The 24,576-nt window shown below is 37.0% G+C and overlaps 1 protein-coding gene across 1 annotated transcript in view; it reads right to left on the minus strand.

Annotated features, from left to right (window-relative positions):
* Positions 1–264: 264 nt before the first annotated feature.
* The window catches only part of anos1.S (anosmin 1 S homeolog), a 122,789-nt gene continuing 98,477 nt past the window's right edge, over positions 265–24,576 (minus strand). The window contains exons 9-14 of the mRNA XM_018248772.2: positions 23,215–23,361; positions 9,807–9,895; positions 7,637–7,808; positions 6,868–7,088; positions 5,235–5,376; positions 265–1,302 (exon numbers count right to left, since the gene is read on the minus strand). Of these exons, the coding sequence (XP_018104261.1) occupies positions 1,244–1,302; positions 5,235–5,376; positions 6,868–7,088; positions 7,637–7,808; positions 9,807–9,895; positions 23,215–23,361 (830 nt within the window). The 3' untranslated portion in view covers positions 265–1,243. The remainder of the gene's footprint in view (positions 1,303–5,234; positions 5,377–6,867; positions 7,089–7,636; positions 7,809–9,806; positions 9,896–23,214; positions 23,362–24,576) is intronic.

The following is a 24,576-nucleotide window of genomic DNA, read 5'->3' on the forward strand; positions in this document are numbered from 1 at the left end:
TATATGCGTTTGGGCTGGCTGACTGTAACTTCCCTAACACGGGCAGTTAAAGCTGCCGATATCAGTCGTTTGGACCAATTTGACAGATTATCTGCCCGTGTATGGGGGCTTCCGATGGGTTTTCCCGATCGATATCTGGCCACGATATCGATCGGGAAGGTTTGATTTTTAACCAACCGACCCGTCGGAGCCCCTTGGCGCATCGTAATTCGATCGTTCGCCCATACGGCCGAACGTTCGAATTACCCCCGATATAGCCATGCCGTTAGTGGCATATCGGGGGAAAGATCCGCTCGTTTAGCGATGTCGCCAAACGAGCGGATCTTTGAGTCTATGGCCAGCTTTAGCATTCCCCGTGGTTCTCAACCAAGACAAAGAATTCTGGGAAACAAGGAGGGCCGTATTTATATATAGGCACCCGAGAGCCTGTGTCTATGGTGGCAGCTTTTAGGGGATGGTCCTCGGGTGCCTATATATTAAGCTTGGGCCTATATATAATTGCTAGTAGTAACACAATAGTAGTGACAATTGAAAAGGAGAGACGTTCAACTATATATCTATGTATACATGGGTTTATCACCAAAACACTAACTAGTAATCTCTTTTTATATTTAAGCTTTATATTTTGCCTTAGTTTAAAGCTCAACCCAACGATAACGCATCACAGAAATGTCCATTTGTCTGTAACTCAACATACGTGTGTCTCAATGTCTTCCAATTTATCTATTGCATAAAACTGCATTCAATAAACAATGTTGTGGCATGTAGTGATCATTACACTCGGCCGTGTATCATAAAATCAAAGAATTTAACTGTCACCCCTATTATTGCATTTAGGCCATCATGGAATGCACCAATGCCAATACTTAAGTCTGTGTCTATGATATTCAGGTATATTATTGCTTTCACTTTCAGTTCCTGAAAAATTCTTTTATGAAACATTTACGTCATATATACAAAATGTAGTATTCACAAACAGATAAACTACTGACATTATTCGTTGTGAAATAAGATTGCACTGTGAAAGTCTCATTCAAATATAAGGGAGACAGGAGTAGTAACCTTCAGTATGTTGGAAGGAGGTGCTACACATTGCATACTGGGAACTGACTAGAAGTCATAGCTGAAGATACAATTATTCAGCCGTCAACCCATGATCTTCTCATGAATGACTCCCATCGTTTCTTCCTGAATTCCTTTCATGCACAATTTCTTTTTAAGATGAGTTTGATTCAGTATGAGTTCAGTACTTGTCTGGAGATGGTTTGTAGTGGTGAGGACGGTGATGTTTAAGATGAAGCCCTGGGAATTTAAATATATAAATATTTGTTAGAATGACAATGTAGTTGTTATCATATACAGAGACTTCAGTAAATATCCTGAAACTCTAAATATCCAAATCATTCTTCATCCTAATACTGATTCTCTGGACAAGGAAGGCTCAGAATCCATAATTTAAAGGGTTGTTCACCTTTAAATTAACTTTAAGGGGCAGATTTACTAAGGATCGAATTTCAAAGTAAAAAAAAACGAATTGAAAACGAATTGAAATCCTTCGACTTCGATATTCGAAGTCGAAGGATTTTTAGCGTATTCGATCGAACGAACGATCAAATAGAAATCGTTTGATCGAACGATTTTTAGCGATCGATCAAAGGATTTCTATTCGACCAAAAAAACGTAGAAAAGTGCTGTGGAGGGTCCCCATAGGCTAACATTGCACATCGGTAGCTTTAATTTGGCGAAGTATGAAGTCAAAGTTTTTTTTTAAGAGACAGTACTTCGATTATCGAATGGTCGAATAGTCGAACGATTTTTACTTCGAATTGTTCAAATCAAAGTGGAATGGTCGATTATAGCCTATTCGATGGTCGAAGTACCCAAAAATTTACTTCGAAATTCTGAGTTATTTAGCTTTTAATTCAGCAGCTCTCCAGTTTGCAATTTCAGCCATCTAGTTGCTGAGGTCCAAATTCCCCTAGCAACCATGCACTGATTTGAATAAGAGACTGGAATATAGGCCTCAATAGAAAGAAGCGTTATAAAAAGTAGCAATAACAATAAATTTATATCTTTAAAGGAGAAGGAAAGGCTAAAAGTAAGTAAGCTTTATCAGAAAGGTCTATATAAATACACCAGTAAAGCCTCAAAGTAATGTTGCTCTTCGTCCTCTGTCAAAAGAAACAGCACATTTCTTTCCTTCTATTGTGTACTCATGGGCTTCTGTATCAGACTAACTGTTTTCAGCTTAAACCTCATTGCCCTGGGCGTGAGCATGCTCAGTTTGCTCCTCTCTCTCACCCTCCCTTCTCTGCTGTAATCTGAGCCCAGAGCTATGAGTGAGCAGGGAGAGACTCAAGTAGGAAGTGATGTCACACCAAGCTAATATGGCAGCTGCTATCCTAAACAAACAGAGACAGTGTCTAGCGCTGTTTACTCAGGTATGGTAAAGCATTCTGCAAAATAAATATAGCATTCTAGCTTGCACTATTGCAGCTAATCTATTGGCAATAAAATGCTTCTGTAGCTTTCCTTCTCCTTTAAAGAGCATTTGTTTTTTAGATAGGGTCAGTGACCCACATTTGAAAGTTGGATGGAGTTGGAAGAAGAAGGCAAATAATTTAAAAACTATAAAAAAGAATGAAGATCAACTGAAAAGTTCTAAAACATATTAAAAGTTAACTGAAAGGTGAACCACCCCTTTAAGACTTCCCATCCGAAATCATCCACATAACATTTTGACAGTTACTAAACATAATTTGAATCTGTATTGCATCCCAGGTCGGATTTCTAAAGTTACAAGACAGGGAGGCCCATTTATCAAAGGTCAAACTTTAGTCTTTGAAACCATGATTAAACTCTATTTCTCTAAAATCATGAATGCCAAAAAAAAAAAAACACTGGACAATGCACCAGAAAATATGAAAACCTTGCAAACCTCCCATAGACTTCTATAGGACCTGGCAATTTTTTTGTTAGAGTTTTTCATGGTTTTTATACTTAATATATCACACATTTTTAGAGCTTTAAAGAAATATAGGAAAACCACAAATTGTTAGAGATTTGTGAAAAAAAAGAAATTCAAATGTTAGTAAATAGGCCCTCTAAATGTTCCATTAAACCAAATTCAGCAAAATCCAAATACTGCAAAAATTGCTGTTATTCAGCTGAATCCTCAACTGCAGCCTGAAACGGACGCATCCCTTCAGAGCTGTATATTACTATAAGTTTAATGGAATACCAAATAAATAAACATTTAAAGTAAAACGTAAAAACACCCTCCAGTTTTTCAAAGTTATTTTGGTTTATGTACATCAATACAGTTATTTTTCCTTCATTTCTTGCTTTTGTTTTATATCAAAAATGCTATAATATCTAAGAAAATAAAAATTCTAACTTACAGAAAAGATGGTGTGTTCCTCAGCTATATCACCCCTTTCTGCATACAATGCTAATTTACTAGAGTCTAGAACCAACTTGCACATAAATAATGAAAAAATCATTATGTGTTCCAAAAGGATCGTAGAAATATTTCATATTCTACTGACTTTTTATTGACCTGACAAAAAAGAGCTTTGATGGAAAAATCAACCTCCTTTTTGGCATTAATTCAGTTGGACGTCTATAAAAAGATGCATAAATATTAAACAAGCTTCCAGAAAGAAATATTTTATACAAACATACCTGATTCCACAGATTGGAAGGAAACCATATGAAACTTTTCCCCACTCCACTTAGGCTCACAGTGTAATGCAAGTCCTCGCTCATCTGCTCCATTGTGAAGTGATGGATTCTGGAACTTGAGGTCTCTCTGTTTTCCATAGTTGGTGGTCAGGGATGGGTGAATTTGTCCCGTTTCGTTTCACCAAAATTTCGCCGCCGGCGAAATGTCGCAGACGCCCATTATAGTCTATGGGCGTCAAAAAAAAATTCACCCATCCCTATTGGTGGTGCACAGATTCTCTGGAAACAGAGGAACTTCAGGTCCCAGGAGGTGAGGAAGGGTTTACATTATTTTGCCATTTTGTCTATTAAAAATGCAGTACAGGCCAACTATATTTCTTTCTTTAAATCTGTGGAATCTGGAACAAGTTGAGGAATGGGTTGCATTGCACTTTGACCCTAAGAGATGTTGGGAAATGGTTCATCGAAGTAACATGTTTTCCTTTCAATCCCTGGAATCAATCAGGTTTAAAAATATATATATTTATATCCATTATATATGGAGAGTATTTATGTACATTTTGTACATAAACCCAAATAACTGGATTCATCAGAAAAAGAAATATTGTGCCCTTGAAAAAATGATGCTAAACAGAGCAACCAAAATTTTCAGCCGCATATACACGTCTCCTCAGTGGAATCAGAGATTTAAACTCTTTACTATTCTGTCTTAAGGTGGCCATAGATGCAAAGATCCGCTCGTTTGGCGATGTTGCCAAATGAGCGGATCTTTCCCCGATATGCCGTTAACAGGCATGGCTATATCGTGGGTAATCTGATTGTTCGGCCGTATGGCCGAACGATCAGATTTCGATGTGCCATGAGCTCCGGCGGGATCGGTCGGGTCAAAATCAAACCTGACCGATCGACCAAACGACCGATCGACCAAACGACCGATCTCTGCCGGGCGAAAGATGTCGGCACACGCCACACACGATCTGAAAATCGTCCGAATCCTCGATTCGTACGATCCGATCTGTGTGTCTATGGCCACCTTTAGGCAAATAGTCTGGGCTAATAAATGTACACAAATAATGACAACATTGGCCGTGATTGGCAATTAGCCCATGTTTTCTATGCAGCTTTACGCAATAATAATTTATCCATTGGATATTCTGCATGAACTTTATTTGCATTCCAACGAGTCTCAGGGGTAGTTTTGGAATGTCGTTTCATTTGCTGTGAAACTGTCCCAGTTCTTCAGATTGATTTCTATTCGCCATTTTTAATGACTTTCCAACACATGATATTTATATATTTTATTTGCTAATGACATCACTATGTTTAAATGACATTTGTGTAATACATCATTTGTCTACTAATGTGCATAAGAATTCACCTAGAGGCAACAGATGACTTCCGCCAGGGTAAATTTACAAGATGAAAAAAAGAAAAGATCCTTTTCCGATTTCTAGAATACAGGCGTCTTTCCTTCAGCCAGTGCCTTTCAATATTAAAAGAAGTTTATGAAATATGTTCATCAGTCTTTTGTACCAGTGCAGCCTACTTACGGTGAGGTAAAGGGGACAGGACATCTGGTGTTTGGAAAGATTTTATTGTTGCTGGACCTTCTCCTCCCGTTGTCAGTACCTGAACTTCCAATTTATAAAGCATTGATGGTCTTAGATTGTGAACTGTCAGCATATAATGATCCTGTAAACGAGTAAGGGTAAAATAAATCCATAATTATGAAAAAGAAAGGCATCATTTCATTTAAAATGTATAAAGTGTCTTTAATGATGGAATGACACCAAAGGCAGTCAAATGAATTCCCAGTAGGGATGAGCGAATTTTTTCGCCTTGTTTCACCGCAAAAATTATGGCCATAGACTTGTATGGCGTCTTGCGTCAAAAAAAACCAGACGTGCGGCAAAATTTTTTTCCCGCGTGACACAATTTTTTTGACGCCCACGGACTTTAATGGGCGTCGGCGACATTTCACCGGAGGCACATTTTTGGCAAAACTAAACGGGTCAAATTCGCCCATCACTAATTCCCAGTTCTATTAAATATACAAGATATTTAGATAGATATAATTTAGATTTTATAAGATATTGTCCTGTGACAAACAGTCTCTTTAACCTTTGCTAAATATGCCACTCACTTCAAATAATGTCAACAAAACAACCCTTGTGCTGTTCAATGATTATCATACAGATCAGATTGTAGTGTCATTTTAAATATCATCTTTATTTAAAATCTTAAAACGGCCACTGGCTCACCTTTGAACACATGACCAGAACCAGCTTCAAAATGTCCCTAGACATGGACCAAACCATCCATGACTCCTTTACTACAATATATATATATATATATATAAATAAAGAAAAAAAGAAAATATAGAGAAAAGGAAATATAGAGAAAAGGAAAGGAAATATAGAGAAAGTTATATATATCTACCCAAACTCATAATGTCCATAAAGTCTTGTTGCCCCTCCCATCTCCTTAAACATTACTAATAAAGCACCAGGTCGGTACTGAATGTCATTGAATTACTTGAATGGCATATTTCGCCCTTTTTCTTGTCCCTTTAAACCATCACTCTGTTATCCCTTGCTACAGTATCTCATCCCTACCACTGCATTTTGGGCTTTGTTCATCAAGCAATTCAGCGAAAAATGGTTCTGGTCTTATTTCATTTTCAAATCCAATGTGATGAATGTATTACGCACTAGTTATTGAACAGATTTTATAAAGTTGCCACTTGAAACCAAACACGTAGAAAAGCTTGTTGGCACATTATCTCTATTGGCAAAGTTATGGGAAAACAATGCATGGGGCTACACCACAGTAGAGGTCCAATGAGAAAAAGTCACTTTTGAGTTCCATGATCTGTATAAAATAGTTTTAGTCTTTTAGGCCTTTATACAGCAATGCCCTCCCCTATGAAAGTCAGAGAACCCCTCAACTCATTATGGTCCTCCTGTGTCAGGCCCACCCCTTTACCTAACACAGACAAGTGAATGGAATGGCCCCTGACTTCACCATTAAAAATGCAAGCAAGGTATGGCTTGAATTCTAGTATTATGTCAGAATCAAGAATGGGGTTAACACATGACATCATTTAGTATTCTTTCAGTAAATACATTTCAATTACATAAATACAAGTCCTAAAATATTAAGACAGAGTAGTAATTATCTTACCGCTGGCAATATTTGCGACTGAGAAATAATGCTGTTTGGCAAACTGTTCTGTCGGCTCTCGGTTGTTACCTCTGCCCATGTGACTTGAAAGCCTGTCATAGGTTGATGAAGATTGACTTTGGAGAGTTGCCAAGAAAAGTAGCCAGTGATATTACCCTCTTGTACATTGAAAGTTGCAGAAAGGTTTTCGGGTTTTGCAAGTACTTTGTAGACAAGTGGAGCTGAAAGGTATGAGAAAAATGCTAAAACCTTCCATAAATAGAAAGGAGCAGACTCCGATAATGTACAGTGCACACATCTCTGAGCCTGTTTATACTTAGTCATTTATTGTTCTATATATATATATATACCCAATATAATAAGGAAATACCCTGTAGGCTTATCTTAAACCAGGACTTGTTGTTATTATGCAACAATCTTTCAAGAAAAATTGGCCAGATTTACCAGTCATGTTTACAATTTCCCCATTTATTTAAATTGTATTCATTATTAACTAAATTATTAGGGAAAAATTTGCCCCTTTGGTATGGGATGTTTAGATTTGAACTGCAAATTAAGGGACAGCACATGAGTAAGACATGGATAGCTTCTTTGAATTCAGAATTCTGTACAACCAACTGTATATATATATATGTGTGTGTGTGTGTGTGTAGGAACCCATAGTGTTAATATGCCCCTCTGGTTTTAAATCTCTACCCTTCCTCATTTCCCTAGAGAACTAGAAAGTGAATATCCATATATCATGATTGAGACATTTCCATTCTTTTACCTGTGTCAGATGGACAATTGATTTGTTTTTGGGTCTTCCCTTTCAGTGTTGAACATGGAGGTGTTGTAAAGAAAATACTTTCAGATTTTAAATGATCTTTGAGTCTTGCTGGATGTACAGTAACTTTGTATTTGCAGGAAAACAACAGGGCTGGTAGCACTATATGATGATCCTAATTAGAGAAGACACATAGAAAAAAATGATAAAACTATAAAACCATATCAATATAGCAAAATTAAATTAGATCAGAAATATGTACTGTATACTATAGCTCCTAAACATTGTTTGGTGCCTCCGTATGTTCATACTACTGTACAACTGTTTTAAAGTGACCTTATACAGTACAAATACCACAATAAGATTCTTGACTGATAGGGTTTATAATCTTGCCATAGATTCCTAGACTAATACATACATGGGCATAAAGTTCAGTTGGTATTGTAATGTCTGCATTCAGACTGTGGTCAGGAAAAGGCCTTACACTGAGGCTTCAAATAGATTAAAATAAACACCATGGGATTTCTTATAATGAATGCAAGAGAGAGGGGGTGGATGGATGGATAGATAGATAGATAGATAGATAGATAGATAGATAGATAGATAGATAGATAGATAGATAGATAGATAGATAGATAGATCTATAGATAGACAGACAGACAGACAGACAGACAGATAGATAGATAGATATAGATCTATAGATGATAGATATAGATAGATAGATAGATAGATAATTAGATAGATAGATAGATAGATAGATAGATAGATAGATAGATAGATAGATAGATAATAGATAGATAGATAGATAGATAGATAATAGATAGATAGATAGATAGATAGATAGAGATCTATAGATGATAGATAGATATAGATCTATAGATGATAGAGAGAGAGAGAGAGAGAGAGAGAGAGAGAGAGAGAGAGAGAGATAAACAGATGACAGGTAAACAGATTTAGATTTTAGATTTAGATTTTAGATTTAGATCTTAGATTTTAGATTTAGATTTAGATTTAGATTTAGATTTTAGATTTAGATTTTAGATTTAGATAATAGATTGATAGATATAAATGATAGATTTTAAAATGCATAACTGAACAATACCACCTCCCTTCAGGCTAGAAAACAAATGTTTTTATGATTTTGAAACGAAAACTGCAATTGCCCACTCGTTCTGCAGAATGTTTCTTATTCATGGTTTTCTATTTCTAACTGTCTCAGCTATTACTTTTGTCTTTTGTGAATTTTGTACCAAATGGAAGAATTCTATTTCGCTTGGGGTTTTGAACACGAACATTGGGATATAAGAGATTTCTAGTTACACTGGAGATCTACATGATGAAAGATGAATGGTGATAGATCATGCGATCATGAACTGAAATTGGAAAAAGATGTAAGGAGATGGATTACTTGAGCTGTTTAAATAAGAAACAGTGTATAGACCACAAAGAAGATATTGGTTTTTAATTTGTTTTGATAAACAAAGATGTAATAATTAGAGTTCTGATTAAGGATCCAGCACTTGCACACACCCATTAACATGAAAGAAATGCAAGAAATGCCATAATGTGTCTCTACCAAGTGATTAGACATTTCCTTTATGTTTCCTGCCACCTGACCTCCAGTCTTTAGAAAACAGCAATTTGTCAGATAACTGAAGAGCTTCACATTCATCAAGTTGGCACCAGTAATAATATGTTCTCTGTGACTGTCCTTGATGAATTGAAAAGGATCTTTGCAACCAAATTCTTTAGGGAGAAAATATCATATGATTTGTCATCAAATAAAACCTACTGCAATACATTTTATGGTTTGGCTGAGCATGTTTATTTAAAAACAGTTTTTCTTATCCTGTACAGTTAATAAAGTGTTATTTCTAGCAGAAGTTTTATTGTAATCTGCTGTCAGCTCTGATGGCTTTAGACAACTTTTCATCTGTTGTCTAGAATCTTAGATAATACACATTAATAACATGGGCTAGAAATGAATGCAAAGGGACAGCCATAGAAAATAAATGTATCTGACTGTACAAAGCAATGTTCCTAACTTGTTTTTTGGCTCAAATTACTGTCTCTAAAGGGCCACTGGCCTCGTTTTTGGTTTGGCTGGTTATTTAATCTATGCCACAGTCATGTTTACATGTTTGTATAAAACCATCATTTCAATAACACTTACTTGAGTCAATGCTTTTTCAGGTCCTTTGGTCTCATTATGAGTGCATGATTCAGGAAACCACTGGACATGGTACAGTCCTAACATTGAATCTGAAAGGAAAACAAATAAAGTAATCATCATCATCATTATTTATGTATATAGCGCCCACAAGTTAACTTTACATTAACTTATACTGAATGTGGGTCTTATAATAATTTAACAAATAATGTTATAGAGTACAAATAGGATCAGAGGGCCCTACTTGCAAGAGCATACAATCTTATTAATAATAATAATATCAATTATTAGGCAAATAACCCTACAGCCATCAATATAAAAATAGTTTTGTCCAATTCTGAAATATTTGAATTCAACTCCTCAAAACTGTAGGCTCAATTCTGATGAACGGATACATTTATCTGATTTAATCGATCAGTTGTTTCCTGATAGTCAGGAGTGTTAATAAACAGAGCTTTTCTTGGATTTCCTAGTCTAAGTGTGCTACATATTTTCCTTTCCCCAAGAATCCTAAAAGATCCCCCAAGATCCAAAGTTCAATAGTCACCTATCCTTCAAAAAACTTTAGGTAAACTGTATTGACGTGGAATTCATCAGGAGGCTAGGGATTGTAAAATGCATTGGAGAGCCACATATTGTCCATGGCTTTCAGTTACTGGTGTAGTTCTTACATTTCTGAAATTTGAGTCTTTCCAAAATAATTATTTTGTCCCTCTATAAAAGTAACAAGTCAGTTGTTCTGTTATCTTATACTGGCAAAAACATAATTACCAGTAGGTTCAATAAACCAAAAGCTTATTAAAACATATTTAAAGTGGAAATATCATGTCAATGATTTCAATTTTAAGACAGTAAGCAGGGCATTTCCCCCCCCCCAACCCCAAAAAAGCTACTGCACTAACAATAAAATCAGACACATTCGCAATCACCTTGTGTCATAGGACATCAGCTGGGGGTGGAAACATATTTAACACTGAATATCTTAAAAATGGCTTGTAATTTGTAATACATTATATTTACAAAGAATCTTAAAATGGGATCATTTGAAACATATTGCAAATCATTTTAATTATAGTTGTCTATTAAAGGAAAACTATACCCCCAAAATGAACACTTAAGCAACAGAAAGTTTACATCATATTAAGTAGCATATTAAAGAATCTTACCAAACTGGTCTATATATTTAAGTAAATCTTGCCCTTTTACATCTCTTGCCTTGGGCCACCATTTTGTGATGGTCTGTATGCTGCCTCAGAGATCACCTGACCAGAAATACTGCAGCTCTAACTGTAACAGGAAGAGATCACCTGACCAGAAATACTGCAGCTCTAACTGTAACAGGAAGAGATCACCTGACCAGAAATACTGCAGCTCTAACTGTAACAGGAAGAGATCATCTGACCAGAAATACTGCAGCTCTAACTGGAACAGGAAGAGATCACCTGACCAGAAATACTGCAGCTCTAAATGGAACAGGAAGAGATCACCTGAACAGAAATACTGCAGCTCTAACTGGAACAGGAAGAGATCACCTGACCAGAAATACTGCAGCTCTAACTGTAACAGGAAGAGATCACCTGACCAGAAATACTGCAGCTCTAACTGTAACAGGAAGAGATCACCTGACCAGAAATACTACAGCTCTAACTGTAACAGGAAGAGATCACCTGACCAGAAATACTGCAGCTCTAAATGGAACAGGAAGAGATCACCTGAACAGAAATACTGCAGCTCTAACTGGAACAGGAAGAGATCACCTGACCAGAAATACTGCAGCTCTAACTGGAACAGGAAGAGATCACCTGACCAGAAATACTGCAGCTCTAACTGTAACAGGAAGAGATCACCTGACCAGAAATATTGCAGCTCTAACTGTAACAGGAAGAGATCACCTGAACAGAAATACTGCAGCTCTAACTGTAACAGGAAGAGATCACCTGACCAGAAATACTGCAGCTCTAACTGTAACAGGAAGAGATCACCTGACCAGAAATACTGCAGCTCTAACTGGAACAGGAAGAGATCACCTGAACAGAAATACTGCAGCTCTAACTGGAACAGGAAGAGATCACCTGACCAGAAATACTGCAGCTCTAACTGGAACAGGAATAAGTGTTAAGCAAAAGACAGAACTCTGTCTGTTAATTGGCTCATGTGACCTAACAAGTATGATTTGTTGGTATGTTTGTGTGCACAGTGAATCATACGATCCGAGGGGGCGGCCCTTATTTTTTAAAATGGCAATTTTCTATTTATGATTACCCAATGATTACCCAATGGCACATACTACTAGAAAAGTATATTATTATGGTTTATTTACATGAAGCAGGGGTTTACATATGAGCTGTTTTATGGAATATCTTTTTATAGAGACCTACATTGTTTGGGGGGTATAGTTTCCTTTAAGCTATGAAATCAGTCATTGATGTTTTATAGCTATAAGCATTTTAAGCCCAAATCTTGCATTCTTGGTTGACCTTAAATGTGATCTTTACTGCTGTATACAATTTTAAAATAAGGGGAATTCGATTAACAAGGTAAAAGTCCTAAATCGCCTTTCCATGCTGTACAACTGGGGTTTGATCAAAGAACAAAAGGCTAATTTAGAATTTCATGGCAACAGTATTTAGAACAGCTGCCGTGCATCAGAATCTATCTTAATGGCTTTTATCACCATTACTGAAGCATAATTTTGATGAAGGGATATTGACTGGGTGAGATTTTAAAGGAGAGAATGAAATACTATTATGAATATTGACTGCGGAACACACGTACTCCATATGCCAATATGCCAGTTCCACATGCCAATAAAATAATGATACCATACGATTTACTATATATAACTGGAATTTTATTAACTTAGATTAGTTGTTTTGTGATGCAGAGGGTGCTGGAACCAAGTCTGATCTGTCTTTTATCCTGGTTTGGTTGTGTTATCGACAATGAAAACAGAAAGCAAACATGGACCTTATCATCTTAATTCACAATGGTATTTCCATATTATCAACATATAAAGGCAGAATGTGCACCATGTTGAATTGTTACAAAGTGATACAATTAAAGGGCATCATGCAAGTTTATAAAAGTAGTTATGTTATATATACATATTAGGTGGTCAAAGACTAAATTCTATCACTAATATTTTTTTACCTTCAGGTAGAAATGGACTATTTTGTCTTCTTACAGTTTAAAGATTTTAGACGAAGAATGTCATCATACTACGGGTATTGGACAAAAAATATTTAGAACCTGGGGCTTTCCAGGTAAGGTGTCTTTCCATAATTTGGATCTCCATGCCTTACGTAACATTAATTAAACTAAACGGAATTGTTTTGCCTCCAATCAGTTGAGATCAAGAGTAAAGTACTGTTTTAATACTGAAGGAAAAAGGGAAATCGTTTAAAAAAAATTGAATTATCTAATAGGGTCTAAAAGAGATGGACGTCTTGTAACTTTCTGGATAGCAGGTTTCCAGATAACGAATTCCATACCTGTACAAATATGTTTAAAGGGGCTAGTTAGATAGTATGTGGAAAGACATTTTCCTGTTTGTTGATTTAAAGGAACCCCAAGGATCCCCCAGTTCACTGAGGTTACAGCTGCATTCATTCGCCCAACTCTTCAAAAGCACTTTGTACAGATTTACAACATAGCACAGAGGGAAATCATTCATGGGAATGTATAGTTGGCACAAACCATAAAACATCCACTTTTGAAGAGTTGGGAGAATGATAGTGCAGCTGCAATGGCAATCTTTATTGCTTTTCACAAAATCTGCCCACTAGGGGCCACTATTTTCCCATTAGAGGCTATGGATAAGATCAACTATAGCCACGCTAGCCTGGCTGCTTAGAGATTTTAAAGGGATACTGTCATGGGAAAAAAATGTTTTTTCAAAATGAATCAGTTAATAGTGCTGCTCCAGCAGAATTCTGCACTGAAATCCATTTCTCAAAAGAGCAAACAGATTTTTTTATATTCAATTTTGAAATCTGACATGGGGCTAGATATTTTGTCAATTTCCCAGCTGCCCCAAGTCATGTGACTTGTGCTCTGATAAACTTCAGTCACTCTTTACTGCTTTACTGCAAGTTAGAGTGATATCACCCCCCTCCCTTTTTCCCCCCAGCAGCCAAACAAAAGAACAATGGGAGGGTAACCAGATAGCAGCTCCCTAACACAAGATAACAGCTGCCTGGTAGATCTAAGAACAACACACAATAGTAAAATCCATGTCCCACTGAGACACATTCAGTTACATTGAAAAGGAAAAACAGCAGCCTGCCAAAAAAGCATTTCTCTTCTAAAGTGTAGGCACAAGTCACATGACAAGGGGCAGCTGGGAAATTGACAAAATGTCTAGCCCCATGTCAGATTTCAAAATTGAATATAAAAAAATCTGTTTGCTCTTTTGAGAAATGGATTTCTGTGCAAAATTCTGCTGGAGCAGCACTATTAACTGATTCCTTTTGCAAAAAAATGTTTTCCCCCATGACAGTATCCCTTTAAAGTTTACTAGATTAATTAGATGAATATGCAGAAAAACATAACAGCAAACCATAAATTGTGTGTAAAGGTGGCCATACATGGGTTGATAAAAGCTGCAGACAGACCAAGTTAGCAGCTTATTGGCTTATGTGGGGCCCTCCGACGGGTTTCCCCGATCTATACAGTATCTGTCCAAAAGTCAGCCAGATGTCAATCAGGCAGGGCTAAAAATCCTATTGGATCACAGTCTGCTAGTGATGGGCGATTCGCGGGCAACGAATAAATTCGCGGAACGCCCACGTCAAAAAAATTTTTTCACCGTTTCGCGAATTTCGCGGGAAATTCGCAAATTTTTCGGCGAAGCAAAACTGCGCAAATTCGTCCATCACTACAGACTACAGACCGCATCTGTTCGTTGATGCAGTCCCACAATCCGACCGGCCATATTGCCTGCCCAATATTGCCCATGTCAAGGTGGGCATATCGGAGAGAGATCCACTCATTCAGCAAAATCGCCAAACTAACAGATCACTACATGTATGGCCACCTTAAGCGACTGAATAGGGGTCTGGAAAATAGACATTGTGTAAACTGTACAACACAATTGTTTTACTTTTATTTTTATTAAGACATAAACCACCTATTGGGAAGTCTTGTTCACCAGAGGGTGTTTAGACAGATAACATCTTTCTACAAGAATGTGCCACATAGTGGGAATAAATGAGGGCAAAAACCCCACCAGGATATGAGCAACAAGTCATAAATCCTACACTTTTTAATTCACAACCTGTTTCAGTACATATAGGATCTCTCTACAGAAGGTATTTCCCCCCCTGATGTCTCACAGCGTGTTTAATCTAAAACTTCCGTGGGATAAAAGTCATGGAATATAGTATCTGACTACTAGAAGAATTTGAGAACTCTCTCTCTCTATAGGGATTTGTCATAGAAAAAATGTTGCATGTTGTCAGAAAGATATTAAAAATGCCATCCTTGAAACCGAATACTCTGAGAAACATTGAGTACTAAATTCTTACAGTATCCTCCAGTCTCGTGAAAGTACTCTGCAGTCCCAATGGGACATTTATTGTTTTCAACCGAACGTATCTGCAGATATTAGTGAGTATTTGGTTAATAAATGCTTCTCCCTTGCCACTAAATCAAATATACAGACATTATTTTGTTAGCAAGTACTAGACGCACGATTTATGCTACAACATGGAGATCCATCACAGATTTCAAAAGAATGACAACAAAGATTTCTAGGCATTCAATAAGGCTTTGAAGATATCCCAGGTTTTATCCATATGTGTACACACCAGAGGTCTCCGAAATCTTTCGTTTGTGTTTCTTGTAAAGAAGGAAATCTTCCATAATTGTTCTGAATGTATGGCTATATATATTCCAAGTCAGGAGTGACAAGGTATATCTCATGAAGACCACATGTTTCCAAACAAAATGGGTGGCCCTGTTTGTTGGTTGAATCAATGTTTAAATTTCATATATTAGATGTATTAGATGCCAACTGGGAATGTGCCATGTGTGTCTGCAATAAAATAACAGCAATACATCATTTCTTAATATTAGCTTTTTTTTAAAAAAATATTGTACTGTAGCTATGCACACAACGTTTGCCTTAGGACCTATAAAGCCTTCTAATCGAATGTCAATAGCTTGTTGATTTGTACATTGATGGTTCAGTGCTGGCTTTGAAAAGCTACAGAATACATGCATTGTAATTCTTTTTAGGTGAATTGTAGTATATATATATATATATATATATTATGTACAGTAATGGGTTCAGTTATCTGGAAACCTCCAAATTAGGGCCATCTCAAATAGACTTCATTTTAATCAAATAATTCAAAATTTTAAAACAGATTTCCCTTTTCTCTGTAATAATAAAACAGTGCCTTGTGTAATATCCCAATTAAGACAGATAATTAATCTTTATTGGTGGCAAAAACAATCCCATTGGGTTTATTTCATGTTTAAATAATTTAGTAGACTTCAGATATGATGTTCCAAAGTATGCAAAGACCCATTATCTGGAAAAACACAGGTCCCACACATTCTGGATAACAGATCCTATACCTGCATCTCCATATGATAATAAAAACAATTTCTGCTTACCTACAATTCTATAACTGGATGTCAACACACATCACGCCACCACATACCATGGAAATGTTGTGAAATGTCACGGCACTAATTAAAATGGTAAAGGTGTTGTAATGATCTGTTTAAATACAGTTGGGCATGGTGAGAAGTCTGAGCCCCCAACTTAGCATATCTGAAGTATTTATGGCAGTCACTGTAATAAAGGAATACTGAGTTTAATCAAGTTGCCACTCTCTTCCTTGGGTAAGATGAGCTTCTCTTGTATCTCTAATTATGCTCAGAAGACTTAAGGTAACTACTCATGAGTAGATCTATGTATATAGCTCAATATCCAAACAGGCCAATCACTCACCACCTTGACTCAACAATTGTTGGGCCAAATCAACCAATACAAGTCTACAACCAATCTATTGACAGATCTATATCAGAAAAAAAAACAGATCAGGTAAGGAGACAACTAATCGGTGCAGCCAGTGATCATATAGATTCATTGATGATATTATGAGCTGAACACATTAAACTAAATGTAAACTTGAAAATTGGTGAAAAAAAGACATGGGCAGGTCAACTGAAACCAGCATGATGTGCCAGCAGCTTTACTTTACCTTTATACAACTGAAAATTACCCAGGTAATGGATTGCAGAAGATAAATGTACCTCCATTGTGTTAAGGTAATAACATACAGCTGACCTTAACATTTCCCACAGATAACAGTTCAATACAATTATTTTACACAACAATTACAATCAAAATGTGTTAAATTTGCAATAGTCACTACTGTATACACTTGGATTTGTGGTACCTATAGGAAGGTAAGAACATTAGGGGCCTTATTTATCAAAGTCTGAATTTATCTGACTATTTTAATCAAAAAAGTCTGACCAAACTAGAATCCACGATTGGACCGTATTTATTATTTAAAAAAAAATCACGATTTTATCGGATCGGGAACAAACACGAAAAAATCGAGCAAAAATGTGAATCCACAAATTGGAGTTTTTTTTCCCGATTTTTTCATTCTTTTTCCTGAAAAGCATGGATTTTTCAGATTTTTGCCTGAAAAGTCAGAAATAGTTGGATTTTCAAGCTAATTCCAGCACAGACCAGAGAAACTTCCACATAGGATAGGGACCTCTCCCATTGACTTATATACAACCTCAGTAGGTCTGAGATGCTGGATTTTCAGATTCTGACTTTTTCCATCCTCTAGTTTTTTTTTCCACTAAAAATTCTGATTTTATAGTAAAAAAAACTAAATTTTTTTGAGTTTTTGCCATTTGCTCTTTAATAAATTCCAACATTGTTGTGGTCCCAGGGGGGAGTTGCAGTTATAGCTGATGCTTTAAAATTAGTGCAATTGCACTCGTACTTTGACATGAATCAAACGCATTTGGGCTGAACATTTGAACAAGTGACATCTGCACCCTTGACATAAGTGCAACGTGGCATTTGATGCAGGGTGCTTTCTGAACCCTAGAGCTACCGTCAGGTTCGGAGGTGACAGTAGTTCCAGGGTTACCCTGTGTCAATAGGTACAACTATGCCTAAAATGGAACTGGACGCAGGAAGGGCTGAATGATGCCAAGTGCAACTATATGGAAGTGCAAATAGGGCCCAGGGGCGTAACAACAGAGGAAGCAGACCCTGCGGCTGCAGGGGGCCCAGGAGGTATAGGGGGCCCCATGAGGCTCAAATTCATGTACAATTTCAATACATTTTGGTAAAACAGGACAACCTCTGGATATGTTTGGGGCCCTAAAATTATTTTGCTGTGGGGCCCAGTAACATCTAGTTAAGCCACTGATAGGGCCCTTGGAATCAAGTACCTTTAATAAAGTAGATTTTTATGCAACTCATTGCCGAAAATGGTGCTAATGCTCATAAATGAGCTCAACTGTGTTTCCTTTTGGACATTCACCCCCAACTAAAAATCATAAACACTATTATAAGGCAGTTTTGTGACCCTGATATTGACCCCCCTTTATTGTTATTGTTTGTTTGCATTTGCCTTTATAATTGGGTTGTGTAGATGTAAGTTTAGTCATAGTGGAGGCAACAATAGCAGCACAAAGACAGGAATATATATATATATATATCTATCTATCTATCTATCTATCTATCTATCTATCTATCTATATATATATATATATATATATATATATATATATATATATATATATATACACACACACCAGGAGGAAAGCACAAGGCAGATGAAAGGAAATATACAAGCATGTGTGTTCTGTTAATTTTTGTAGGCGCAGGAGTTTTAAATATTTTGGGAGATAAATAAATCTCTGACATGCAGATAAGACACATACCAGAATCTTAGCTCACATTACATCATTCTCATGAATATTTTCAAAACAATATCCTTTTTTGACTCTTTGTGATTAAACAAAACGGTGAATTCTGTTTTTAATTATTTCTGTTGAACGGATCCGACTATTCTGCACCCAGTTCCCCCACCTCCTTTCTTTTATTTCATTCTTTGGACATGATTTAATCAATCAATCTGCAAGATGCTTTCCGACATAAGAAAATCTGTTGTTTTTATAATAATGAAGTCTTTGTGTGTAGGGCTCGGTAACGTGTCTCTCAGAGAGGCTGCGCAACACACACGGAAAATATATTAAATTAATTGACTGAAAACAAAAACTTAAAATAAATAAAATGTATTAAACTGTATTGTATGTAAAGTACCCATAACATTGATGATGTTCTCATTTTCTAGTGATATGGAAAGTAAACAAGGTGCATGAGAATAAGCAATGGACGTATATATTTAATGAATTAATGCAGAACTATAGTTCGTTTCATTGGGGGGGAAATAATAAGGCAACAAAGAAGTCCTTATAAAACAAATTATACTGCTTCTTATTTGCTGGCAGATCAAATAAAGAAATTGTTAGAAATTATTTTTGTGCCGTTATGTATCTGGACATTGTGTGGCACATTTGGCGTTCAAAATGGTGCAGAATTGAGCAGAATCTGAGCCTTTCAATGCCAACTATATTGGATCAAAAAGACTCTTCTTTTGATATGCCTGCAAAACTTCATCGGTTGTTTTGATTGTTAGCAGCTGTCATAGACAACATGTCTCCCATTCATATGAAAGGGAAATGGCCATTGGGTTCTCCTTGAGAGGAACATGGTGATCAAAGCAGCCCATGTGCCATCAGCCTAATGCTCAATCCTAAGGTTTAACAACAGATAAGACTGTAAAGTACTTCACATTCAGTTACTGATTTATATGTTTAAAGCATTTACATATTTCACTCTACTGACTTCCGCAATAACCTTCAAATGTATAACCCAAATTTCAGTTGGAAATCCACATAAATAATTTGAAAGAAGGCAAACATCAATCACTTTTAACCTCAAATCATTTTACTTTCTATTTGATTGAAAGAATGGAGAAAAATGTTGTATCCAATTCACTGGAATTATTTTATTTCTTATGTTGCTTTTAAGATCCTCAAGAGCATTCACTCTGCTTCTTTCTTTAAATTGAACTAAGATTTCATTATTATAAATCTAAATTGAAATATCAATGCAACATGAACCAGAAGCCTATAGCAACCTATGAGCCTATAGCAACCTATGAGCTATTTGACTTTCGATGGACCATAGCCTTGAGAGGAATAAGAGTAGAGTTATAAAAGTTCATATCTGATTGATATTTCCCATGAACTCTATAAATTGATTGATCAATCAGTTTTTATGTGGGAGTTATGGAATATCATGTGCCACACGTGCAGGAGCAAGACATAGTAATACATTTCTATATTTATATGACAATTACAATCAATTACAATAGAAGGTCAACAGTCCCATAAAGAATTTGCCCCACTAGTCTTCTTTTTTAAACAGCAAATGCTTTTCAAGAACTAGCAACTGTTGGCCTTTTTGGACACCTAAATCTGAAATTTTCTCGCTATTTTCTGAAAACCACTCCGACCAAATACACACAGACTTTCCCCCCTATTTATCAATACATTTTCATAAAAATCTCTTGTGCAGGAAAAGACTCGATAAAACTGACACCAAAAACTGCACCTTTTTTGGATTTGGTGCCTAAAACCATGAAATCTTTGGATTATTGAATGAAACCCATCGCAGACCAGGATATCTTCAACATGTCAACAGGATATCTGCCATTGACTTCTACATGAACTCGGCAGGTCTGAGTAGGAGTACTATATTTTATTCGGACTTTTAACACCATGGGGGTTTAATAAATCTCTGAAAATGTGAGGGTTTTTTCTATGAAAAAATTGTTTTTTCCTATTAAAAGTCAGAGCAGAAAAAATTGGACTTTAATAAATAATCCCTGTTATGTAAAGGATATCTTAAAGGGCAGTAAACCTAAGAAATTAAAAATTTATTTTTAACGATATCAGTGCAGAATGGCCATTTGTGCTCTTGAACTATATTTACTTACCTTTTCCTAGAAAAATCCCATTTTTGGTACTTCATTTGAGTCACAAGTCAGGTCAAGTGATAAAAGAAGCAAAGGAATCCCTTTTAGTGTAAGATAATACTATTAACTCTGCATTATACCCAGTGAAGACTGTTGGTATTTCTTTCCACAAAGGATTCAGGAATTCTGAATCTGAATCTGCAGTTTTATAATTTTGTGATCTTTTTTCTCTTTCTTGTTTTTAATATCCTTACAGACAGAATTGTAGAATCCATTCTTCCTCCCAGATTAACTGGGAAAGTGTGCATCATGTTGTGCTACATTCTCCTCAATGTATAAGTAAAGGCATTTTTTTTGTATCAGTGCTGCCAATAAAGTTTGCTTGCAGCAATGGTTATACAAATATGCCCTACATCTCACGCCAAGCTTCTTAACTTTAAAACTTCAAAATGTAATAAAACAGAATAACTTAGCTAAAATGTTGTGTTAGTTCTCAAAGGTATAAATATACATTTTTCTATATAAAAGCCAAACCACGATGAGAGTCATCAAAAGGCTTTTCAAGCCTAAAAAGATGTGATTTGTTGGAGTAAGTATTTTATATAGTACGATATTTCTCGCATACGCATATGTACTGTTTATATTTTAATAACTGTATCCATTTAATAGAAAGAGTGAACATAGCAACGTTTCTAGGTCCTCTTAGTAAACTAATTTTAGAGATTTTTTTTCAGAAAATGTGGTGTAATTTTAGGTTTGATGAAACACAATGAATGTTTCCTGTAACCTTGTTTTACAAAAGCTTCACTCTTTGGTACCTAGTTCCTACCCAACATGGATCTACCCAGTTGAAACTCACTGCAACTCCAAGTAGAGCACATGGGACTCTTTTACATGGGACGTGTTACTGGGGACTCTCCTAGTTGGAGCCTCGGGTTGCTCCACTAGATACCTTAGTCCTGCCTTTCATTTCTAAAGGGAGCTATAACAAATCTTTCCTAACATTGTCTTTTCATACTGAGGCCTACCTCCACCAACCACTGAACTTCCAGGCAAATACTTTGTCTGGATAGAGAAACAATTCCCCCTCCCAACAACTTCCTTTAGAAGCTTTTACTTTTATCAGTTATACTTGTTAGGGCAGAGATTCGTGGTCAGATTCGGGGAGATTAGTCACCTGGCGACAAATCTCCTTTGGGGCGACTAATCTCCCCGAACTGCCTTCCCGCCGGCTAGAATGTAAAGCCAGCGGGATGGCACTCGCAGTGCTTTGTTTTCTGAAGTTGCCTGAAGTATGTTTGTGAGACAATTTCGGGCGACTTTGGGAAACAAAGCGCTCCGAGTGCCATCCCGCTGGCGATTTACATTGTAGCCGGCAGGAAAATAGGGGCAGGCAGTTTGGGGAGATTAGTCGCCCCCGAAGAAGAGGAGATTTGTCGCTGGGCGACTAATCTCACCGAATCTGACCGTGTGTCTCAGCCCTTAAGGTCTGATGGCTGTCCTGAGTCATTTGTAAAATCTGAATATACAGTATGCGACAAATAGGAAGAAACAAGTTACTTTATACATTATTACTCTACTTGTAAAGCACTGTATACAATTGTGGTGATATATATATATAAATAAAATGATGAAAGGTAGGCATGGTTAGGGATGAGCAAACTTTTTCTCCTGTACAGTTTTGCCTCGAAATCTGAGTTAACAACAGCAGTAAAAATATTTTTGGCGAATCCTGATTATAATTTCGCCAGGACAGCAAATATTTTTTTGCACCATAAAAAAAGCAGAAAAACCCTGCATTATGAATCTCTTGCTTCCCACATCAACCAATCAGACCGGAGCCCACCTCCCCCTGTGTATCTAAGGCTGTTTGGGTGCCATGTTTGAAAGAAACGGGCAACATGGGAGCCTTTTTTTCTATAAAGAGCAGTTATAGCACAGTGGAAAAGAGCTTCTCTAGCAAGACTAAACCACAGAAAATGTTGCTAAAAACTGCAAATTTCCACAGTTTCACAAAGTTTTCCATAGTTGGCAAATTTTTCAGCATAACAAGCCAGTTTCATCCCACCCTGGCCACTGAGTGAATTTCGGCTGTCAGATGCAGTAGTTTAATACACAGTTTTGTTTAGCTAAAAAGCAGACAAATTAGAGAATAAAAGAAGTAGCACGCATGGATTGGTTCTCCTGTATATGTGTTTCAGTACCAAATACACAAGAATTCAATCCTATTACAGTGGGGGGTAAATTCTTTCATTAAGCAAAGGGGGAGGGGAGAAAGAAATGGATTTCAAACAGAATCCTGTTTCCATGTCAAAACAGAGGGCCCTGGGTTTCAAATCTGTTGGTGTTAGGATTTCCAAAATGAACTGCCTCCTCACCTTCTGTCTTTTTCCAGTAGACTTTGACCTGCAGCTGATTGTCTTGGTAGAAAGGTGCGCCGATTTCCAGCATGCGAGCCATGCGCTTCCTTTGGGGCACAGCTAAAATGTCTGTCTTGATTTTGCTTATTTTTGATACTTGATCCTCTGCGAGAGAAATAAAATAAGAATTGACTGAAAATGTCTTTAAATGTCAGTATATGAATATGTGATATCAACAATCAATGCAGTAATGTAACTTGGTGGGGGCGGGCCCTGGTGTGGGCCGTGCAGACGGGCCCGCCCCCACCATCGTGTGCGCGATTTTTCTCTGCCGCTGCAGCCGACTCCAGACGGCTGGAGCACGCACGATCTTCCAGGGGGGCCCTGCGGGGGTGCGGGCCCTGGCCCATTTGCACCACCTGCTCCCCCGGTAGTTTCGCCCCTGAATCAATGCCAGTAAGGTGCCGCAACAGAGATATCCATCATTTTCTGCACCACTGGCTTCTGCTGAACTACAGCTGGGTTTGGAACACTTAATGCGTCTATTGAGGAATCACAATGCAGCATTTTTCACCGAAAATTCCAGCAGTTGCAGCCAAAACGGTAAGATCATTAACAATTTGACATGAAACAGAAGCAATTGTACTAAAAATTTTCAAAGTCCCGTTGGCATAATTTCCTGCATTGGGCATGCCAGTCAGCACAGCTCACGCGTCTGCTTCCTCTATATATACTCTTGCCCCTGAAAATCTGCATGCCCTGCTGCAATCTATATGCAACTGTCAGGCCGGTGAAGGGGCCGGTGGGAAGGCTGAGGACAACATTGTTAGGCCACTGATGCCAGTTATGTTTTCCCACAATTTTGTTTCTGTGCATCTGGGCTGCGGTGAAGGGAGCTGTGTGAACCCTGTAACTACCAAAGAACAGATAAATGGAGGGCACTCTGTATAGGTAAAACTGGATCAGAATATACAGTATCAATATACATAAATTGCATTAAAGCCCAGAAATACACCCACATAGTATTTCTAAAATACAACTCGACTGTAATGGGCATGCGCACTTAGAAAAACTATTTACACAAAAATGTGGGACTGCAAAAAGGTTTTTTATGTAAATAATTAATTTATCATCCACAAGTACACATTTAAGAGTGTATATTAAACTTAAATTTAGGGATGCACCGAATCCAGGATTCAGTTCGGTATTAGGCCAGGATTCGACCATTTTCAGCAAGATTCGGCCATTTTCAGCAGGATTCGGATTTGGCCAAATCCTTGTGCCTGACCAAACCGAATCCGAATCCTTAAAATCATGTGACTTTTCGTCACAAAACAAGGAAATAAAAAAAATTTAGCCACGCACTTTGTGCATAGTTCT

Source organism: Xenopus laevis, chromosome 2S (assembly GCF_017654675.1).
Source record: "Xenopus laevis strain J_2021 chromosome 2S, Xenopus_laevis_v10.1, whole genome shotgun sequence".
Lineage (NCBI taxonomy): Eukaryota > Metazoa > Chordata > Amphibia > Anura > Pipidae > Xenopus > Xenopus laevis.